Here is a 22345-nt window from a genome sequence, read left to right as displayed (position 1 = left end):
ATTTAAAATTTAAAAAATAGCATGAGTGAAGACGCTAATGTGTCAAGAAAGAAGAAAATTGGAAACGTCTCTTCACGATTTCGATTCAATATGCAAATGTTCTGAGAAGAATAGCGGTTCTTAAGACATAACACTCTTTGGAATCAAACATAGAGTTCGTAAGGTGTCAATCACTAATAGAATAAGTAACTTTGTAAACCATGAGAAAATATTACAAGACAGATGTTGAATTTAAAAAGTGACGTCCAAAATAAAATATATTGATGAACAGTGAATTTTGCACGGTGATAATTCTAAACAAGCGTCTGTTTGTGTAATAAACGTTTGTTTACTTTATAGTGTTATTATCATACTACTGGGCGAATCTTTATCATAGAAACAAGCGCCTGTCTTGTGGGAATTTATTGCATAGACACTGCGGCTGGTATCCACCTGAGTGAATGACGATGTCAAAGAAATTGTTCCAGAAAAATTTTAAATGGAGTCGTAGAAGCTACAAAAATGTTTTGGTAATTTCTAATCCTGTTTCTGGGGATCATAGAATATTATGCTCTCTCTAAAATCCGTAACGTTAGAGATTTTTCATAAATATTCTTTGAAGTTTTATGCAAGATTTTAATATACTGGTAACCATATGAAGATTTCGGATGAAAATTAAAGAAATCCTCAACAGTTTGATAGTTGCAAAACTTAATTTGTAAATTCTAATGATATTCGTGAAACAACAAAATCATTTGATGGCTAATGAAATTCTTACATTTAATAATTGTTGGTACTAAATCACATATAAAGTGTAAAAACATGTACGTTACTAGCAATTAGCAGAACAATTGTTTAATAAAAAGAAGTAATTTCTCATTCGTAAACATTATTGTTTACTATATTTTGCATATAAGATAAAATGTATAAATCAAACAACAGACATAGTTATTACACAGAGTTATTATACAGAGTTGTTAACCGGGTTTCCAAAGGAAACGTCCGGATATTGAAATGGTGGTAGAGCGGGTTGATTTATAAGGTGATGCACTCCCCACTTACCTTTCATATAACGTCCAACAAATGTGATTTTGGTCACGTGTTTTATAGCACTTTTCAATTTGAAATGTTTATGAAAGATTATCATAATGTTAGATTTTTTAAAGGAAAAACAAGTACTAGTATTTTGTCTCCAAATGGTAATATTTTTTCCTACCCAGTGCTAACCTATTTATATTGAAGCATGTGTTAAGTCAATTTTGTAATGTGAAGCCGTTGAATATACATGCACCGCGTGTTTCTCTTATGTTTATAACAAGATCATTTGTGATGCATGCGCAAATGCGTTTAGGCTTCATATGTAATCATTATATTGTCGTAAGCAAGATTGCAAAAAAAAAATCGACGATAGATCAAAATTCTCATGTTGAATCAACAAGATTTATTAGAAATAGAAAGCATAAGTGATGACGTTAGTTTGAATGTACAGGTAACAGTCTGAAGAGTTCCGTCTAGGAGGTAGGAAATTCGGACCGTCTCGCCCCGGACCCCCGCCACTGTGAGTACAATGTCGGTGTCCTGTATGGGGGTGATGGCCACGATTCGCTGCTCAGACACCGGCACCCATTTATCTGTCTCTCCCATCAAGAACACCGTGTGAGTATTACTGTCCAATAAAATAAAAACCATTTTTTCAAAAGGGATTTTTGATGAGCTTGTCAAAGTTAATAATTTTATAGTTTATTTGTTTACAGTATAAAAGGTTTTCATGAAAGTAATACTTGTACATATTTCAGCCAGTAATCTGTACATGAATGTTCAGGAGACCAATGGTGGTGTTGGTAAATCTAATGAGTTTTCTTATATGGCATTTGTAAATGACTTAGCTGTCTAACTATAGAAGGTTAACATTAGGTACAATTCGAATTATATAATACTGATTACCCAATCTTCATCTCCGGGATAAAATGATAGAGACAGAAGTTAGTTTTAGTGCAGTTTGGCATCGTCAGGGATGTGGTAAAGGTCACGTGACTCTGTGGTGAGCGGTGTTCGAATACGATGTACTCATCCCTCTGTGCATCCGCCTTTTTATCATATACAACACATTTGCTATGGTCCACCGATCAAGGATAACATGATATCATGGAATAAGGATAACTTGTTAAAAAGTTCTAACAAAGATTGAAAAGTCCAAATGTGTTAAGGTAATTGGATTGCTATTAATTCATTTTGTTGAATTAAAAAAAAACCACTTTTAACAGTTCTCTTCTCTCCGATTGCTAATCATAAAAAAATCATAACCTCACCAATTGCTATGTACATTAACTTTTTGAATTCTTTGACATTTTACAAAAGACTATTTACGTATTGTTGAGCATCTAGAGGTTCCATCTTACCATGAAATTTAAGTCTTTGGTTAGAAGTTTAAATCCAGCTGTGTCTACCCCGAGAACCATCCCAAAGTACTTCACGGTACCTCCCACAGACATTGCTGAGTACGTGCTCCAGACCTCCATATCCTCCATAGCTCCGGACGCTGCCTAATAAAGAGAGGAGGTAAGTGACCACGATCATAGAACAACGTTATACACTTGTATTTTACTGTAACCGATTCTCTTAGAGATGGTTTTCATTACCATGATCAGTTGGCGATCTATAGATGTTGCTGGTGTTGATGGCTTCAGAATCATTCCGTCTTCGTTGCAACACCTCAAATACCATGCAAACAAAAGTATTATAAATGCCATTCAATATTACTTTTGTATTGTGTTAAGGAACTTTAACCAAATTTAATGCAATAAAAGGACATTACCTCATTAGAAGGGATCTATTTGTACCGCCCACCATATCCCCGGGCCCAACTGGTCCGGTACTGAGGGTGGACACCACCGCATTCAAACCTGGGTATGGTTCAGTAGACCCTGTGATGCAAAATCAAATGCATTTCATATATCTTTTATTCTTTTCACCTTCTGAAGTGATTTCATATTTTCCTACCCTCAACAAGAAAAGTTGGAGTTGATGTTGCGAGTAAATAAACTTCCTTTCTTTCGAGAAGATTACATAGACCAGTTCTTACCCAGCCAGACTTCATACAGTCATTAAGAACTTCTGTGCATCAATTCATTGTTAAACTCTGTTCTCACAGATCCTTAATTGTAATTGACTTGCATTGTGTCATTTTAAAATTAATATCCGCACTGATTTGGACCCATTTATTGACGACTAAGACGCCACCTACTGTTATATATATTGACGACTAAGACGCCACCTACTGTTGTATATATTGACGACTAAGACGCCACCTACTGTTGTATATATTGACGACTATGACGCCACCTTCTGTTGTATTTATTGACGACTAAGACGCCACCTACTGTTATATATATTGACGACTAAGATGCCAACTACTGTTGTATATATTGACGACTAAGATGCCACCTACTGTTGTATATATTGACGACTAAGATGCCAACTACCGTTGTATAAATTGACGACTAAGATGCCACCTACTGTTGTATTTAATGACGACTAAGACGCCACCTATTGTTGTATATATTGACGACTAAGATGCCAACTACTGTTGTATATATTGACGACTAAGATGCCACCTACTGTTGTATATATTGACGACTACGACGCCACCTACTGTTGTATATATTGACGACTAAGATGCCAACTACTGTTGTATATATTGACGACTAAGATGCCACCTACTGTTGTATATATTGACGACTACGACGCCACCTACTGTTGTATATATTGACGACTAAGACGTCACCTACTGTTGTATATATTGACGACTAAGACGCCACCTACTGTACTTGTTGCCGGGCTGGTTGGTGGTAGTCCAGAAGGTGTCCTTGAACGGGCGGAGTCCAATGGCGGCAGCAAGCATGGAGGAGACCCCGATCCTCCACTGGTCATGTCCGGGGTGGTAATCCCCGCTCACCCGGGCCTGCAACAATAATCTGACTCATATACTTACGGAACATGTGGCAAACCTTTTGTACCTTTTTCTAAACCAACATGTACATGCAAATAAGTTTTTGGTTTGTACATAATAATACAAAGAATGTAAAGAAAGTGGATTTTTGATTTATGGAAACAGTTAAACCACATATTATATATATACAAGTTTATTTGATCAAATAAAACATACTTAAGTACAATTGTTGCCTAACCGATTAACAAGCACTGCCACCAACAATACATTGTACGTCATCACTTGCTGTGCATTTGAAGTATCGCTGATAACATAAGTTGCTCACTTGACTCCTATCTACTCTATATTTTGACTTTGCTATATCTAACGACTAATCCCGTAAAAAGTGTTTGCGATTTAACTTGGACTGTTCTACGGGTTGTACTTTTTGACATACGATAACAAACCTGAGTGACAATATCTAGTTGTACAGCTTTCAGGGCATGCCGTGTGTTGGACATACAATACTGTATCGGAATCTTCCACAGATTTGCTGCATCCGCCATTTCTTCCAGCCATAAATTTCCCAGATTTACGTTGTTCAAGAAGGACGGGAGCCCGGCAAATTCAACATTCAGCCAATCCTAAAAAGCAACATTAAAGTTGATTAGCTACATATAGTTTTTAATGTGTAAGTCGTGTCTTGGAACGAATTGAGATTTGCATGTTGGGGTTTTTAATAGAAATGCTTAATACTATACTTGTTCGTAAAGAACCAATCCCCAATCGTCTCTCGCGCGACCTAACAAATAATTCCAGAAATCCTGTGGACCCAAACAAAAAAGTCAATGAATAACCAAAAACAGTTTATATGGGACTTTTTATTGTTAGAACAACAGAGGAACACAATATATTCCTCAAAATTATACTAATATCAGCAGACAGTCTTAAATGTTATTTAAGAATCGTACTAGATATTGACTGGATGTAACCGTTACCTGAGTGATGGGGGCTGAGACTGTTCCATTCGTATCAATCTGAAACAAATACCTTCCTTTGTTCTGTACAGCATATACCGTGTCCTTAGACCTGGAATCAGTTTTAATTAATGGTAGAATAGAAACATCCGCATGATTATAAAAAATTAAGAGTAGAAAAATGTAGACAAATTAGTTTTGCTGTGTCTTACCAGAATCGGTTATGCAATGCGATGGGAAAACCAAGCTTCTGAACTAGTGCTCTGTAATGTATGTTAAAAAAGGTTTGATCTTAATCATTTATTAAACAAGAAATCAGGTTTAATTAGACGATGTCTTAAAAACAGCATGAAGACTGACTTAGATCCGTGAGGGAAAATGTCAGGACGAGGCTCCCATTCCTTGACCCCGTTACCGGCCCCCTTGTAGTACCACCAGGAATCAAACTGAAAGTATCTGAAACAGAGTAAGGTCACTTAACGAATATGAATGAGAGAAAGCATCCGAAACAAACGGAAGGTAATCATTGAACTCACATGGATTTATCAAAAACTGAAAGTATCGAATATCACTCAACAAAAATACACCAATACATTAAAGTATCCGAACCAACATAGCTAGAGAAATGACTGGAATTATCTGAACCAACATAGCTAGAGAGATGACTGGAATTATTTGAACCAACATAGCTTTAGAGATGACTGGAATTATCTGAACCATCATAGCTAGAGACGTGACTGGAATTATCTGAACCATCATAGCTAGAGAGATGACTGGAATTTTCTGAACCATCATAGCTAGAGAGATGACTGGAATTATCTGAACCAACATAGCTAGAGAGTTGACTGGAATTATCTGAACCAACATAGCTAGAGAGATGACTAAAATGATCTGAACCATCATAGTTAGAGACGTGACTGGAATTATCTGAACCAACATAGCTAGAAAGATGAAAGGAATTATCCGAACCAACATAGTTTTATCAATAACTCGAAACTCTTCATAATAAACATATATACATTATAACATACCATGAAAAAAAAAAACAATCTGAGACCTGTATGAAATGTTCTATCTGGTACAGACCTGTGTGAGGTTTCTATTGGTACAAACCTGTATGCAATGTTCTATCTGGTACAGACCTGTATGCAATGTTCTATCTGGTACAGACTTGTATGGTATGTTCTATCTGGTACAGACCAGTATGAGATGTTCTATCTGGTACAGACCTGTATGGTATGTTCTATCTGGTACAGACCTGTATGGTATGTTGTTTCTGGTACAGACCTGTATGCAATGTTCTATCTGGTACAGACCTGTATGGTATGTTCTATCTGGTACAGACTTGTATTCAATGTTCTATCTGGTACAGACCTGTGTATGATGTTCTATCTGGTACAGACCTGTATGAAATGTTCTATCTGGTACAGACCTGTATGAGATGTTCAAACTGGTACAGACCTGTATGGGATGTTCTTTCTGGTACAGACCTGTATGGTATGTTCTATTTTGTACAACCTGTATGAGGTTTCTATTGGTACAGACCTGTATGCAATGTTCTATCTGGTACAGACCTGTATGTGATGTTCTATCTGGTACAGACCTGTGTAAGGTTTCTATTGGTACAAACCTGTATGCAATGTTCTATCTGGTACAGACCTGTATTTGGTGTTGTATTAGGTACAGACCTGTGTGTGATGTTCTATCTGGTAAAGACCTGTATGGTATGTTCTATCTGGTACAGACCTGTATGGGATGTTCTTTCTGGTACAGACCTGTATGGTATGTTCTATCTGGTACAGACCTGTATGCAATGTTCTATCTTGTACAGACCTGTATGGTATGTTCTATCTGGTACAGACCTGTATGGGATGTTCTTTCTGGTACAGACCTGTATGGTATGTTCTATCTGGTACAGACCTGTATGCAATGTTCTATCTGGTACAGACCTGTATGTGATGTTCTATTTTGTACAGACCTGTATGGTATGTTCTATCTGGTACAGACCTGTATGCAATGTTCTATCTTGTACAGACCTGTATGGTATGTTCTATCTGGTACAGACCTGTATGGGATGTTCTTTCTGGTACAGACCTGTATGGTATGTTCTATCTGGTACAGACCTGTATGCAATGTTCTATCTGGTACAGACCTGTATGTGATGTTCTATTTTGTACAGACCTGTATGGTATGTTCTATCTGGTACAGACCTGTATGCAATGTTCTATCTTGTACAGACCTGTGTGTAATGTTCTATCTGGTTCAGACTTGTATGGGATGTTCTATCTGGTACAGACCTGTATGCAATGTTCTATCTGGTACAGACCTGTGTGTGATGTTCTATCTGGTACAGACCTGTGTGTGATGTTCTATCTGGTACAGACTTGTATGCAATGTTCTATCTGGTACAGACCTGTGTGTGATGTTCTAATTGGTACAGACCTGTATGGTATGTTCTATCTGGTACAGACCTGTGTGTGATGTTCTATCTGGTACAGACCTGTGTGTGATGTTCTATTTGGTACAGACTTGTATGCAATGTTCTATCTGGTACAGACCTGTGTGTGATGTTCTATCTGGTACAGACCTGTGTGTGATGTTCTATCTGCTACAGACCTGTATGCAATGTTCTATCTGGTACAGACCTGTGTGTGATGTTCTATCTGGTACAGACCTGTATGAAATGTTCTATCTGGTACAGCCCGTATGCAATGTTCTATCTGGTACAGACCTGTATGAAATGTTCTAACTGGTACAGACCTGTATAGGATGTTTTATCTTGTATAGACCTGTATGTGATGTTCTATATTGTACAGACCTGTATGTGATGTTCTATCTTGTACAGACCTGTATGGTATGTTCTATCTGGTACAGACCTGTCTGTGATGTTCTATCTGGTACAGACCTGTATGAAATGTTCTATCTGGTACAGACATGTACGGGACATTCAATCTGGTACAGACCTGTATGAAATGTTCTATCTGATACAGACCTGTATGGAATGTTCTATTTTGTACAGACCTGTATTGGATGTTTTATCTTGTATAGACCTGTATTTGGTGTTTTATTAGGTACAGACCTGTATGAAATGTTCTATCTGGTACAGACTTGTATGCAATGTTCTATCTAGTACAGACCTGTGTGTGATGTTCTATTTGGTACAGACCAGTATGAGATGTTCTATCTGGTACAGACCTGTATGGGATGTTCTATCTGGTACAGACTTGTATGCAATGTTTTATCTGGTACAGACCTGTGTGTGATGTTCTATCTGATACAAACCTGTATGGTATGTTCTATCTGGTACAGACCTGTGTGTGATGTTCTATCTAGTACAGACCTGTATGGTATGTTCTATCTGGTCCAGACCTGTATGAAATGTTCAAACTGGTACAGACCTGTATGAGATGTTCTTTCTGGTACAGACCTGTATGGTATGTTCTATCTGGTCCAGACCTGTATGAAATGTTCAAACTGGTACAGACCTGTATGGGATGTTCTTTTTGGTACAAACCTGTATGGTATGTTCTATCTTGTACAAATTGTATGAGGTATCTATTGGCACAAACCTGTATGCAATGTTCTATCTAGTACAGACCTGTATGAAATGTTCTATCTGGAACAGACCTGTGTGTGTTGTTCTATCTAGTACAGACCTGTATGAAATTGTTTATCTGCTACAGACCTGTATGCAATGTTCTATCTGGTACAGACCTGTGTGTGATGTTCTATCTGGTACAGACATGTATGAAATGTTCTATCTGGTACAGACCTGTATGGTATGTTCTATCTGGTACAGACCTGTATGCAATGTTCTATCTGGTACAGACATGTACGGGACGTTCAATCTGGTACAGGACGGTATGAAATGTTCTAACTGGTACAGACCTGTATGGGATGTTTTATCTGGTACAGACCTGTATGCAATGTTCTATCTGGTACAGACATGTACGGGACGTTCAATCTGGTACAGGACGGTATGAAATGTTCTATCTGATACAGACCTGTATGGTATGTTCTATCTGGTACAGACCTGTATGGGATGTTTTATCTTGTATAGACCTGTATTTGGTGTTGTATTAGGTACAGACCTGTATGAAATGTTCTATCTGGTACAGACCTGTATGAAATGTTTTATCTGGTACAGACCTGTATGCAATGTTCTATCAGGTACAGACCAGTATGAGATGTTCTATCTGGTACAGACCTGTATGAAATGTTCTATCTAGTACAAACCTGTATGGGATGTTCTATCTGGTACAGACCTGTATGTGATGTTCTATCTGGTACAGACCTGTGTGGGAAGTTTTATTTTTTACAGACCTGCGTGTGAATTTCTATCTGGTACAGACATGTATGGTATGTTCTATCTGGTACAGACCTGTGTGTGATGTTCTATCTGGTACAGACCTGTATGGTATGTTCTATCTGGTACAGACATGTATGAAATTTTCTATCTGGTACAGACCTGTATGTGATGTTCTATCTGGTACAGACCTGTATGCAATGTTCTATCTGGTACAGACCTGTATGCAATGTTCTATCTGGTACAGACCTGTATGAAGTGTTCTATCTGGTACAGACCAGTATGGGATGTTCTATCTGGTACAGACCTGTACGGTATGTTCTATCTGGTACAGACCTGTATAGGATGTTTTATCTGGTACAGACCTGTATGGTATGTTCTATCTGGTACAGACCTGTATGCAATGTTCTATCTGGTACAGACCTGTATGGGATGTTCTATCTGGTCCAGACCTGTATGGGATGTTTTATCTGGTACAGACCTGTGTGTGATGTTCTATCTGGTACAGACCTGTATGCAATGTTCTATCTGGTACAGACCTGTATGCAATGTTCTATCTGGTACAGACCTGTATGGGATGTTCTATCTGGTACAGACCTGTATGCAATGTTTTATCTGGTACAGACCTGTATGCAATGTTCTATCTGGTACAGACCTGTATGCAATGTTCTATCTGGTACAGACCTGTATGCAATGTTCTATCTGGTACAGCCCGTATGCAATGTTCTATCTGGTACAGACCTGTATGAAATGTTCTAACTGGTACAGACCTGTATAGGATGTTTTATCTTGTATAGACCTGTATGTGATGTTCTATATTGTACAGACCTGTATGTGATGTTCTATCTTGTACAGACCTGTATGGTATGTTCTATCTGGTACAGACCTGTCTGTGATGTTCTATCTGGTACAGACCTGTGTGTGATGTTCTATCTGGTACAGACCTGTGTGTGATGTTCTATCTGCTACAGACCTGTATGCAATGTTCTATCTGGTACAGACCTGTATGCAATGTTCTATCTGGTACAGACCTGTATGAAATGTTCTATCTGGTACAGCCCGTATGCAATGTTCTATCTGGTACAGACCTGTATGAAATGTTCTAACTGGTACAGACCTGTATAGGATGTTTTATCTTGTATAGACCTGTATGTGATGTTCTATATTGTACAGACCTGTATGTGATGTTCTATCTTGTACAGACCTGTATGGTATGTTCTATCTGGTACAGACCTGTCTGTGATGTTCTATCTGGTACAGACCTGTATGAAATGTTCTATCTGGTACAGACATGTACGGGACATTCAATCTGGTACAGACCTGTATGAAATGTTCTATCTGATACAGACCTGTATGGAATGTTCTATTTTGTACAGACCTGTATTGGATGTTTTATCTTGTATAGACCTGTATTTGGTGTTTTATTAGGTACAGACCTGTATGAAATGTTCTATCTGGTACAGACTTGTATGCAATGTTCTATCTAGTACAGACCTGTGTGTGATGTTCTATTTGGTACAGACCAGTATGAGATGTTCTATCTGGTACAGACCTGTATGGGATGTTCTATCTGGTACAGACTTGTATGCAATGTTTTATCTGGTACAGACCTGTGTGTGATGTTCTATCTGATACAAACCTGTATGGTATGTTCTATCTGGTACAGACCTGTGTGTGATGTTCTATCTAGTACAGACCTGTATGGTATGTTCTATCTGGTCCAGACCTGTATGAAATGTTCAAACTGGTACAGACCTGTATGAGATGTTCTTTCTGGTACAGACCTGTATGGTATGTTCTATCTGGTCCAGACCTGTATGAAATGTTCAAACTGGTACAGACCTGTATGGGATGTTCTTTTTGGTACAAACCTGTATGGTATGTTCTATCTTGTACAAATTGTATGAGGTATCTATTGGCACAAACCTGTATGCAATGTTCTATCTAGTACAGACCTGTATGAAATGTTCTATCTGGAACAGACCTGTGTGTGTTGTTCTATCTAGTACAGACCTGTATGAAATTGTTTATCTGCTACAGACCTGTATGCAATGTTCTATCTGGTACAGACCTGTGTGTGATGTTCTATCTGGTACAGACATGTATGAAATGTTCTATCTGGTACAGACCTGTATGGTATGTTCTATCTGGTACAGACCTGTATGCAATGTTCTATCTGGTACAGACATGTACGGGACGTTCAATCTGGTACAGGACGGTATGAAATGTTCTAACTGGTACAGACCTGTATGGGATGTTTTATCTGGTACAGACCTGTATGCAATGTTCTATCTGGTACAGACATTTACGGGACGTTCAATCTGGTACAGGACGGTATGAAATGTTCTATCTGATACAGACCTGTATGGTATGTTCTATCTGGTACAGACCTGTATGGGATGTTTTATCTTGTATAGACCTGTATTTGGTGTTGTATTAGGTACAGACCTGTATGAAATGTTCTATCTGGTACAGACCTGTATGAAATGTTTTATCTGGTACAGACCTGTATGCAATGTTCTATCAGGTACAGACCAGTATGAGATGTTCTATCTGGTACAGACCTGTATGAAATGTTCTATCTAGTACAAACCTGTATGGGATGTTCTATCTGGTACAGACCTGTATGTGATGTTCTATCTGGTACAGACCTGTGTGGGAAGTTTTATTTTTTACAGACCTGCGTGTGAATTTCTATCTGGTACAGACATGTATGGTATGTTCTATCTGGTACAGACCTGTGTGTGATGTTCTATCTGGTACAGACCTGTATGGTATGTTCTATCTGGTACAGACATGTATGAAATTTTCTATCTGGTACAGACCAGTATGAGATGTTCTATCTGGTACAGACCTGTATGCAATGTTCTATCTGGTACAGACCTGTATGCAATGTTCTATCTGGTACAGACCTGTATGAAGTGTTCTATCTGGTACAGACCAGTATGGGATGTTCTATCTGGTACAGACCTGTACGGTATGTTCTATCTGGTACAGACCTGTATAGGATGTTTTATCTGGTACAGACCTGTATGGTATGTTCTATCTGGTACAGACCTGTATGCAATGTTCTATCTGGTACAGACCTGTATGGGATGTTCTATCTGGTCCAGACCTGTATGGGATGTTTTATCTGGTACAGACCTGTGTGTGATGTTCTATCTGGTACAGACCTGTATGCAATGTTCTATCTGGTATAGACCTGTATGCAATGTTTTATCTGGTACAGACCTGTATGCAATGTTCTATCTGGTACAGACCTGTATGCAATGTTCTATCTGGTACAGACCTGTATGCAATGTTCTATCTGGTACAGACCTGTATGGGATGTTCTATCTGGTACAGACCTGTGTATGATGTTCTATCTGGTACAGACCTTTATGGGATGTTTTATCTGGTACAGACCAGTATGAGATGTTCTATCTTGTACAGACCTGTGTGTGATGTTCTATCTGGTACAGACCTGTATGGGATGTTCTATCTGGTACAGACCTGTGTGTGATGTTCTATCTGGTACAGACCTGTGTGTGATGTTCTTTCTGGGACACACCTGTAAATGATGTTCTATCTGGTACAGACCTGTATGGGATGTTCTATCTGGTACAGACCTGTATTGGATGTTTTATCTGGTACAGACCTGTATGGTATGTTTCTCTTGTACAGACCTGTATTTGGTGTTGTATTAGGTACAGACCTGTATGAGATGCTCTATCTGGTACAGACCTGTATGCAATGTTCTATCTTGTACAAACCTGTGTGTGATGTTTCTCTTGTACAGACCTGTATTTTGGTGTTTTATTTGGTACACACCTGTATGGAATGCTCTGACTGTCTGCGTAGTTCTTGACATCCAACATGGAGTCCTCGTAGGTTTTATTTTGCTCCGTCAAATAGTAATAATACGCTCCTAAAATAATAACATTGAAGAGGCATCTCAGCAGTCCATCCAGCTCTACTCCTCTCTCGTTTTTTACACACTAAATAAACTCAATGGCAAATTATTTCAAACCTCGTGGCCAGTTGTCATCGAAGACACTTGATCATGGTACGTTGACGTTTTAACTATAATATTGCTAATCTTTTTAAATTGAAAATTTGGCTATCAGTCTTCCGCTGTTACAGTTCGGTAATATTGATCTCATTGTGTATTTTAGTTTGAATAATCTTACAATTTTGGGATATGATTGACGTGCCAGCATAGTTTACCGTTATCTGTCCAGTAGCCCAGATGACTGATGGTTAGGTCTGTTTTAACAAAGTCATCCGTTCTTCCGTACCATTTCCTCATCAATCGACCCCAGCCTTCAAAAGCCTGTAAAAAACCAAACGCCCTAGGCTTGTTATTGATACTCTATGCGTCATTGCTTCTAAGACGGTGCTTTCTTTTTAATCAATGTACCTTGTTTATTCCTTTTGCATAATAGAGGATTGTGTCATACTGGTAGTTGGGTGGGACCTTTTGTACACCTCCCATCACACCCCACCCCACACTGTTGTCAAAGTCTGGATGGGTGACAGAGGCGGCCATGAACTGCGAGAAGGGAGAAATGATGACGGTATTTCCCTCCTGATCAAAGATGGCCAGCGGCCCTCCCGACAACCCATAGCTCATGGCAACGTCTGTTTTGTTCCAACTGAAGAAAACTTAATTAGAATAAGTACTAGTAATTCAACACGCAATTGCAAAACCGAATACAACTTTTTTTATGAAGAACTTACACTCCTATGCTTTTTCCAGTGTCCCCAACCATTATTCCCCCGTAGGCTAAATAAAACAGGCTGACGAGAGGGTCTTGACTTCCGACGCTAAAGGCGGGAAATCTCCCAATAACGGAACTGACGTCAGCTCGGTTTGTCCTCGTGGCTCCATTGTGATATGTCTACAGTGATAATCATGAACAATTGCATCAGACGTAAAATAGACGTCATTGTTCACCGCAGGATCTCCATACTTTGATAAATGCTGTTTGCAGAATGTAGGTAGTTGGTATTTTAGCTAAAATTTGGTTGATTAAGTAATGTTCGACCTATACCTACACTATCACGCAATATTTTGCTTTAATTTACCTGTGAAAACATGATAAAATCGTCCTCCAATTCGTATGGATACGTTTTGATGGAGGCAGTGATGTTGCTACTACCGGCAGAGTAGAAGAAGTCGGACGTCTGCCATTCTCCAATCCTGTCGTACCCACTGGACGCTGAGCTCTGTAGCAGACTAAGATTCCCGTTCTTCCCGCCAATAAACATGGCTCCGTCCGCCATGAAATAGGTCGGCGCGCTGGACAGCCATTGTCTACCATTGACCTTGACACTGTATGTACCGTCTGTTGTTATGGAAACCTGGAGGCCGGGGTATTGGGACCTCACAAATTGCACTGATTGTAGATAAACATATAATACTTTTTCCATCTTGATTTAAGGAATCAATTCAATATTTATTTGTTTTATACGATATAAAATGGTTTGGGGCAGTTTACGCTTTTTGAACCATGAAGCGGTTTATAAAAGAGCGTTAATGTTTCAAACCATTTTATATCGTAAAAAAAACTAATAAATATTGAATTCATTGCTTATGATTTGATTTTTTTACTCTTCATTGTAGATAAAATTGGTCATTTGAGCTTTAAAATGACCTAAAATTTACAAAATTCAAATGTAACGTCAGGCGTATTGATACGTTTTGGGCATTAGTCTTTCTATGACGTAGGCAACATTCTTTATACGATATAAAATAATTTTTTAGCCTATCAGAAAGCGCGTTACAACCAGAATTAAATTATATGTGTATCACCCCATAATATTCAAAGAATGAACGATTATTACTTGTATCTCTATTAGCATTGTCAACAAGTGTACGATTAAACATTAGAATATTGACATTCCCGCTTGCCCCCCAACAATAAGTCATTTGAATTTTTGGACGGTACAGTACAGAACCGATTGGCAGTGTTATCAGAGACAAAAACACTGAAAAGTGTACAAATATTGAACTTAGGATAGATATAATAGTGAAAGTCAATTAAAACGGCGTTTGAATGATGTTGCAGTAAAAAAAAAGTCATACAACGTAAATTTAACGAAAAATATCTCTGATAATTTGTCAACAAATGTACAGTTGTATAACACTGTTCCATTAAAAAAATTGCGTTGTGTGAAGCCAGCATTGAATAAATAACTCCAGTAATTAGGTCTTTCCACCTTTCAGGTGAAAGACCTTTTGTTTTTCTTATGTTTTTAGGTCTTTCCACCTTTCAGGTGAAAGACCTTTTGTATTTCTTATGTTTTTTATTATTATTATTATTATTATTTTTCTTCTCTTTTTTTCCAGGGACAGCTTTTTTATTTCAAGAGATATTGAAACAATTTTTTCTTTATGTTATTGGCCATTAAAAGTTATGGTACCAAATGACCCTTTGCTCGATAACTCCCAGAACTTACAAAGTTATTGCCCTTGTGTACGAAAAGCTTGTTATCGCTACTCCTCTGAAACCATAAGAGATAGAAACTTGGAACTTTTACCAATGTCTTCAGTACACTTAGAGGGTTCTTCAATTTATTCATAACGAAAGGATCTGAGCCCCCCTTCTAGTAGTTATTGCCCCTGAAAGTATTTACATTTCTATAAAATCACTTCCAACTTTTTTATTACTTATCATAGAGACTTCGGACCACTTGGGATGGAAACGTCTACCTTGGCCAATCAAAATAACATAAAGGTCAAAGGTCATTTGAAAATCTCTTAATTAATGAGTTTTTGTATCTCTTTTGTTTAGGATGGTAGAGAAAAACTTTTTCATGGATGTAGTAGGACATCTTAAGACATTTCAAAATATAACCCTTTGACCCTTACCATGTAACAATTATAGAGTTATTGCCCCTATTGTACAAAATGCTTGTTATCGCTACTCCTCATTAACCATTAGAGATAGAGACTTGAAACTTTTACTAATGTATTCAGTATACTTAGACGCTTCTTCAATCTATTTATACCGACAGGGTCCAAAGTCCCATTCATGCAGTTATTGCCCCTGAAGGTTTCGAACATTCAATACAGAAACACAAATAACTTTTGAATCAATAATCATAGATACATCGGACCATTTGGTTTTGAATCGTCTACCTTGTCAGATGAAAACTACATGAAGGTCAAAGGTCAAGGTCAAGCATTACAAAATTGCAAACTTAATCGTTTGACCCTTTTTTATGAAGTAACGCAGAACAAAATGATTTATTCTATTGAAGCAATCTTATTTCAAACATAGAATACAATGAGGTGGAAAGACCTCTAATTGTTCGAGAACAATTAGTCTACTAGTTAGGTCTTTACACCACAGTGTAAAGGCCTATTGATATTGTTCTGTTTCTTTTTATTCTTATTATTTTTCTTCCGTAAGCGAAGTGAAATTTTTGTTTTGCGACTTATCGAAACACTCTCATTCACGCCGTACTTCTTTCGGAAAATTATGAGGGCATTTGACCCTGCGTCTTGAAAACACCTTGCGTTTCGTTACTATTGACCCGTGCACGTAAAAGTTTGTTATCGCTACTCCTCGGAAGCCTTGCAACTTGCAGGTTCGAAACCTTCACGGATGGTGTCGGCCTGAAGGGTAGTTGCAGATCTCCGAAAGACGAAAGGTTTCGCAGTATCCTCTTAGAACGACTGTCTCTCAATTTTTTTTATTTTTACGAAAAATCAAAAAAATTGACACAACTCAAGGTAGAGCCACGAAACCACTTGCGATGGCTTCGACAACAATTTTGGCTGCAGCAAAGGTCAAGGTCAAAGGTCAAGGTCAACTAGGATCGGTCAAGTGTCAAATTGCAGAAGTGTGTGATCTTCAGGCGCTGGCCTATCCCATTAAAGTTGACCTTGACCTTTGATCTTGACCTTTGACCTTGACCTCTGGCAATAAAGAACCATTCGACACGAACTCCAAGATTATATCTTGTGCGACTTGTCCGTAAACCCCCTTTTTCACTTTTTGGGGTAACGGATGACCTTGACCTTCGACGTAAAAACAATTTGTGCCAAAATGCTCGGTTTAGCATGCGTACTCAGATTTTGGCTAAATTGATGATCTCGCGTCTTCTTTATTAGGTCTTTACACCACAGTGTAAAGGCCTATTGATATTGTTCTGTTTCTTTTTATTAGGTCTTTCCACCTTTCAGGTGAAAGACCTTTTGTTTTCTTTATGTTTTTAGGTCTTTCCACCTTTCAGGTGAAAGACCTTTTGTTTTTCTTATGTTTTTAGGTCTTTCCACCTTTCAGGTGAAAGACCTTTTGTTTTCTTTATGTTTTTTATTCTTATTATTTTTCTTTTCTATTTTCCAAGGGACACCTTTTTTATTATAAGACATATTGAAACAATTTTTTCTTCATGTAATTGACCATTTAAAGTTATAATACCAAATGACCCTGATCCTGATAACCCCCAGAACTTACAAAGTTATAGCCCCTGTTTCCGAAATGCTTGTTATCGCTACTCCTCTGAAACCATAAGAGATAGATACTTAAAACTTTTACCAATGTCTTCAGTACACTTAGAGGGTTCTTCAATCTACTAATACCGAATGGATCCGAGACCCCCTTCTATCAGTTATTGCCCCTGAAAGTATTTGAATTTCCATAAAACCACTTCCAACTTCTTTATTACTTATCATAGAGACTTCGGACCACTTGGGATGGAAGCGTCTACCTTGGCCAAACAAAATAACATAAAAGTCAAAGGTCAAGGTCATTTAGAAATCTGTTAATTAATGAGTTTTTAGATCTCTTTTGTTAAGGGTGGTAGAGAAAAACTTTTTCATGGATGTATTAGGACATCTTAAGACATTTTAAAATATAGCCCCTCGGCTCATACCTTTGAATAAACACAAAGTTATTGCCCCTATTGTACGAAATTTTTGTTATCCCTACTCCTCTGAAACCATAAGAGATAGAGACTTGAAACTTTTACCAATGTCTTCAGTACACATAGACGGTTCTTCAATCTATTCATACCGAAAGGATCTGAGGTCCACATCTAGAAGTTATTGCCCCTGAAAGTATTTACATTTCCATAAAATCACTTCCAACTTTTTTATTACTTATCATAGAGACTTCGGACCACTTGGGATGGAAGCATCTACCTTGGCCAATCAAAATAACATAAAGGTCAAAGGTCAAGGTCATTTGAAAATATCTTAATTAATGAGTTTTTGTATCTCTTGTTTAGGATGGTAGAGAAAAACTTTTTCATGGATGTAGTAGGACATCTTTAGACATTTCAAAATATAACCCTTTGACCCTTACCATGTAACAATTATAGAGTTATTGCCCCTATTGTACAAAATGCTTGTTATCTTTACTCCTCATTAACCATTAGAGATAGAGACTTGAAACTTTTACTAATGTATTCAGTATACTTAGACGCTTCTTCAATCTATTTATACCGACAGGGTCCAAAGTCCCATTCTAGCAGTTATTGCCCCTGAAAGTTTCGAAGATTCAATAAAGAAACACAAATAACTTTTGAATCAATAATCATAGATACATCGGACCATTTGGTTTTGAAGCGTCTACCTTGTCAGAAGAAAACTACATGAAGGTCAAAGGTCAAGGTCAAGCATTAAAAAATTGCAAACTTAATCGTTTGACCCTTTTTTATGAAGTAACGCAGAAAAAAATAATTTATTCTATTGAAGCAATCTTATTTCAAACATAGAATACAATGAGGTGGAAAGACCTCTAATTGTTCGAGAACAATTAGTCTACTAGTTTATTATTATTTTTCTCCTCTATTTTCCACGGGAAAACTTTTTTATTTCAAGAGATATTGAAACAAATTTTTCTTTATGTGATTGAACATTAAAAGTTATGATACCAAATGACCCTGTGTCTAATGACCCCAAGAACTTAAAAAGTTATTGCCCTTGTATACGAAAAGCTTGTTATCGCTACTCCTCTGAAACCATAAGAGATAGAGACTTGGAACTTTTACCAATGTCTTCAGTACACTTAGAGGGTTCTTCAATCTACTAATACCGAAAGGATCCGAGACCCCCTTCTATCAGTTATTGCCCCTGAAAGTATTTGAATTTCAATAAAATCACTTCCAACTTTTTTATTATTTATCATAGAGACTTCGGACCACTTGGGATGGAAGCGTCTACCTTGGCCGAACAAAATGACATAAAGGTCAAAGGTCAAGGTCATTTAGAAATCTGTTAATTAATGAGTTTTTACATCTCTTTTGTTAAGGGTGGTAGAGAAAAACTTGTTCATGGATGTAGTAGGGCATCTTAAGACATTTTAAAATATAGGCCCTTGGCTCCTTCTTTTAAATAGTTACAGAGTTATTGCCCCTTTTGCACGAAACGCTTGTTATCGCTACTCCTTTGAAACCATAAGAGATAGAGATTTGGAACTTTTACCAATGTCTTCAGTACACTTAGAGGATTCTTCAATCTATTCATACCGAAAGGTTCTGAGGCCCCCTTCTATCAGTTATTGCCCCTGAAAGTATTTACATTTCCATAAAATCACTTCCAACTTTTTTATTACTTATTATAGAGACTTCAAACCACTTGGGATGGAAGTGTTTACCTTGGCCGAACAAAATGACATCAAGGTCAAAGGTCAAGGTCATTTGGAAATCTCCTAATTAAAGAGTTTTTAGATCTCTTTTGTTTAGGATGGTAGAGAAAAACGTTTTCATGGATGTAGTAGGACATCTTAAGACATTTCAAAATATAACCCTTTGACCCTTACCATGTAACAATTATAGTTATTGCCCCTATTGTACAAGTTGCTTGTTATCGCTGCTCCTCATTAACCGTTAGCGATAGAGACTTGAAACTTTTCAGTATACTTAGACGCTTCTTCAATCTATTCATATCGACAGGGTCCAAAGTCCCTTTCTAGCAGTTATTGCCCCTGAAAGTTTCGAACATTCAATAAAAAACACAAATAACTTTTGAATCAATAATCATAGATACATCGGACCACATGGTATTGAAGCGTCTACCTTGTCAGATGAAAATGACATAAAGGTCAAAGGTCAAGGTCAGCAATAAAAAATTGCAAGCTTAATCGTTTGACATTTTTTAACGAAGAAACGCAGAAAAAATACTTTATTCTATTGAAGCAATCTTATTTCAAACCTTAAAAAAATGAGGTGGAAAGACCTCTAATTGTTCGAGAACAATTAGTCTACTAGTTTATTATTTTTTTTCTTCTCTTTTTTTCCAGGGACAGCTTTTTTGTTTCAAGAGATATTGAAACAATTTTTTCTTTATGTTATTGACCATTAAAAGTTATGGTACCAAATGACCCTTTGCTTGATAACTCCCAGAACTTACAAAGTTATTGCCCTTGTGTACGAAAAGCTTGTTATCGCTACTCCTCTGAAACCATAAGAGATAGATACTTAAAACTTTTACCAATGTCTTCAGTACACCTAGAGGGTTCTTCAATCTACTAATACCGAATGGATCCGAGACCCCCTTCTATCAGTTATTGCCCCTGAAAGTATTTGAATTTCCATAAAACAACTTCCAACTTTTTTATTCTTTATCATAGAGACTTCGGACCACTTGGGATGGTAGCGTCTACCTTGGCCGAACAAAATAACAGAAAGGTCAAAGGTCAAGGTCATTTGAAACTCTCTTAATTAATGAGTTTTTGTATCTCTTTTGTTAAGGGTGGTAGAGAAAAAACTTTTTCATGGATGTATTAGGACATCTTAAGACATTTTAAAATATAGCCCTTCGGCTCATACCTTTGAATAAACACAAAGTTATTGCCCCTATTGTACGAAATGTTTGTTATCGCTACTCCTCTGAAACCATAAGAGATAGAGACTTGAAACTTTTACCAATGTCTTCAGTACACATAGACGGTTCTTCAATCTATTCATACCGAAAGGATCTGAGGTCCACATCTAGAAGTTATTGCCCCTGAAAGTATTTATATTTCCATAAAATCACTTCAAACTTTTTTATAACTTATCATAGAGACTTCGGACCACTTGGGATGGAAGTATCTACCTTGGCCAAACAAAATAAAATAAAGGTCAAAGGTCAAGGTCATTTGAAACTCTCTTAATTAATGAGTTTTTGTATCTCTTTTGTTTAGGATGGTAGAGAAAAACTTGTTCATGGATGTATTAGGACATCTTAAGACATTTCAAAATATAACCCTTTGACCCTTACCATGTAACAATTATAGAGTTATTGCCCCTATTGTACAAAATGCTTGTTATCGCAACTCCTCATTAACCATTAGAGATAGAGACTTGAAACTTTTACTAATGTATTCAGTATACTTAGACGCTTCTCCAATCTATTCATACCGACAGGGTCCAACGTCCCTTTCTAGCAGTTATTGCCCCTGAAGGTTTCGAACATTCAATAAAGAAACACAAATAACTTTTGAATCAATAATCATAGATACATCGGACCATTTGGTATTGAAGCGTCTACCTTGTCAGATGAAAATGACATGAAGGTCAAGGTCAAGCATTAAAAAAATTGAAAACTTAATCGTTTGACACTTTTTTTATGAAGTAACGCAGAAAATTGAAGCAATCTTATTTCAAACATAGAAAACAATGAGGTGGAAAGACCTCTAATTGTTCGAGAACAATTAGTCTACTAGTTATATTTAATACTGTAAAACTTACCCCACACAAGAAAAGCAAAGAGTTGATATACAAACCCCATGGTTAAAATGATAAGACATTTACACTAGTTTCTTAATATACCCGAGTTCTTGCACAATAAACTAAAGATACGGCTTATCAAATTAAGATAAATGGGTTGGACAAGATAAAAACTTTATAGGTAACATAGCGGGACATTAGAGAGCAAACAGGATTGTGTGTTTGTTTGGTACATTATATTAAAACATGTACTTTCTGCAGTTGCTATAATTTGATAACCGCGCATATTCCTCCACTGCCATCAATTCATACTGCTATTCATATAGTTTCATGCTCGAATCTTGAGGAGGTCAGAGGTCATCCCCTTCTGGAAAATTCAAATTTCTTAAATTTACTTAGTAAAATAATTAGATATATATGCCTTGAATCCCCTGGCAAATTAAGATAAACCTTAAAATCCCCCCTCCCCTGCCTTGTTGACGAAATAAAAGATGATAACTAATTTGTGGA

General features: G+C 37.3%; 1 protein-coding gene across 1 annotated transcript; it reads right to left on the bottom strand.

Annotated features, from left to right (window-relative positions):
* Positions 1–1391: 1391 nt before the first annotated feature.
* LOC128157275 (uncharacterized) lies at positions 1392–22201 on the bottom strand. The gene is made up of 17 exons (XM_052819748.1): positions 21857–22201; positions 14258–14568; positions 13910–14070; positions 13590–13824; positions 13397–13502; positions 13001–13097; positions 5245–5340; positions 5097–5147; positions 4906–4996; positions 4669–4731; positions 4375–4551; positions 3802–3940; positions 2795–2903; positions 2619–2691; positions 2379–2522; positions 1924–2066; positions 1392–1645 (listed from the first exon to the last, which is right to left on the bottom strand). The coding sequence occupies exons 1-17, from the start codon at positions 21894–21896 to the stop codon at positions 1411–1413; spliced, it is 2271 nt and encodes a 756-aa protein (XP_052675708.1). The 5' UTR covers positions 21897–22201; the 3' UTR covers positions 1392–1410.
* Between the last annotated feature and the right edge of the window lie 144 nt (positions 22202–22345).

The sequence above is a fragment of the Crassostrea angulata genome, chromosome 7 (assembly GCF_025612915.1).
Source record: "Crassostrea angulata isolate pt1a10 chromosome 7, ASM2561291v2, whole genome shotgun sequence".
NCBI lineage: Eukaryota > Metazoa > Mollusca > Bivalvia > Ostreida > Ostreidae > Magallana > Magallana angulata.
The sequence above is the reverse complement of the archived record's forward strand: the minus strand, read 5'-3'. Positions and strand labels throughout refer to the sequence as shown.

What these genes read in the sequence shown, in the direction of transcription:
- LOC128157275 (XM_052819748.1), bottom strand. Translation starts at nt 21,896, where the DNA reads ATGGGGTTTGTATATCAACTCTTTGCTTTTCTTGTGTGGG. An exon ending in AATAGATCCCTTCTAATGAG is followed by an intron (nt 2,692 to 2,794) that starts GTAATGTCCTTT and finishes ATGGTATTTGAG; the next exon opens with GTGTTGCAACGAAGACGGAA. An exon ending in ATCCCGGAGATGAAGATTGG is followed by an intron (nt 1,646 to 1,923) that starts GTAATCAGTATT and finishes TTTATTGGACAG; the next exon opens with TAATACTCACACGGTGTTCT.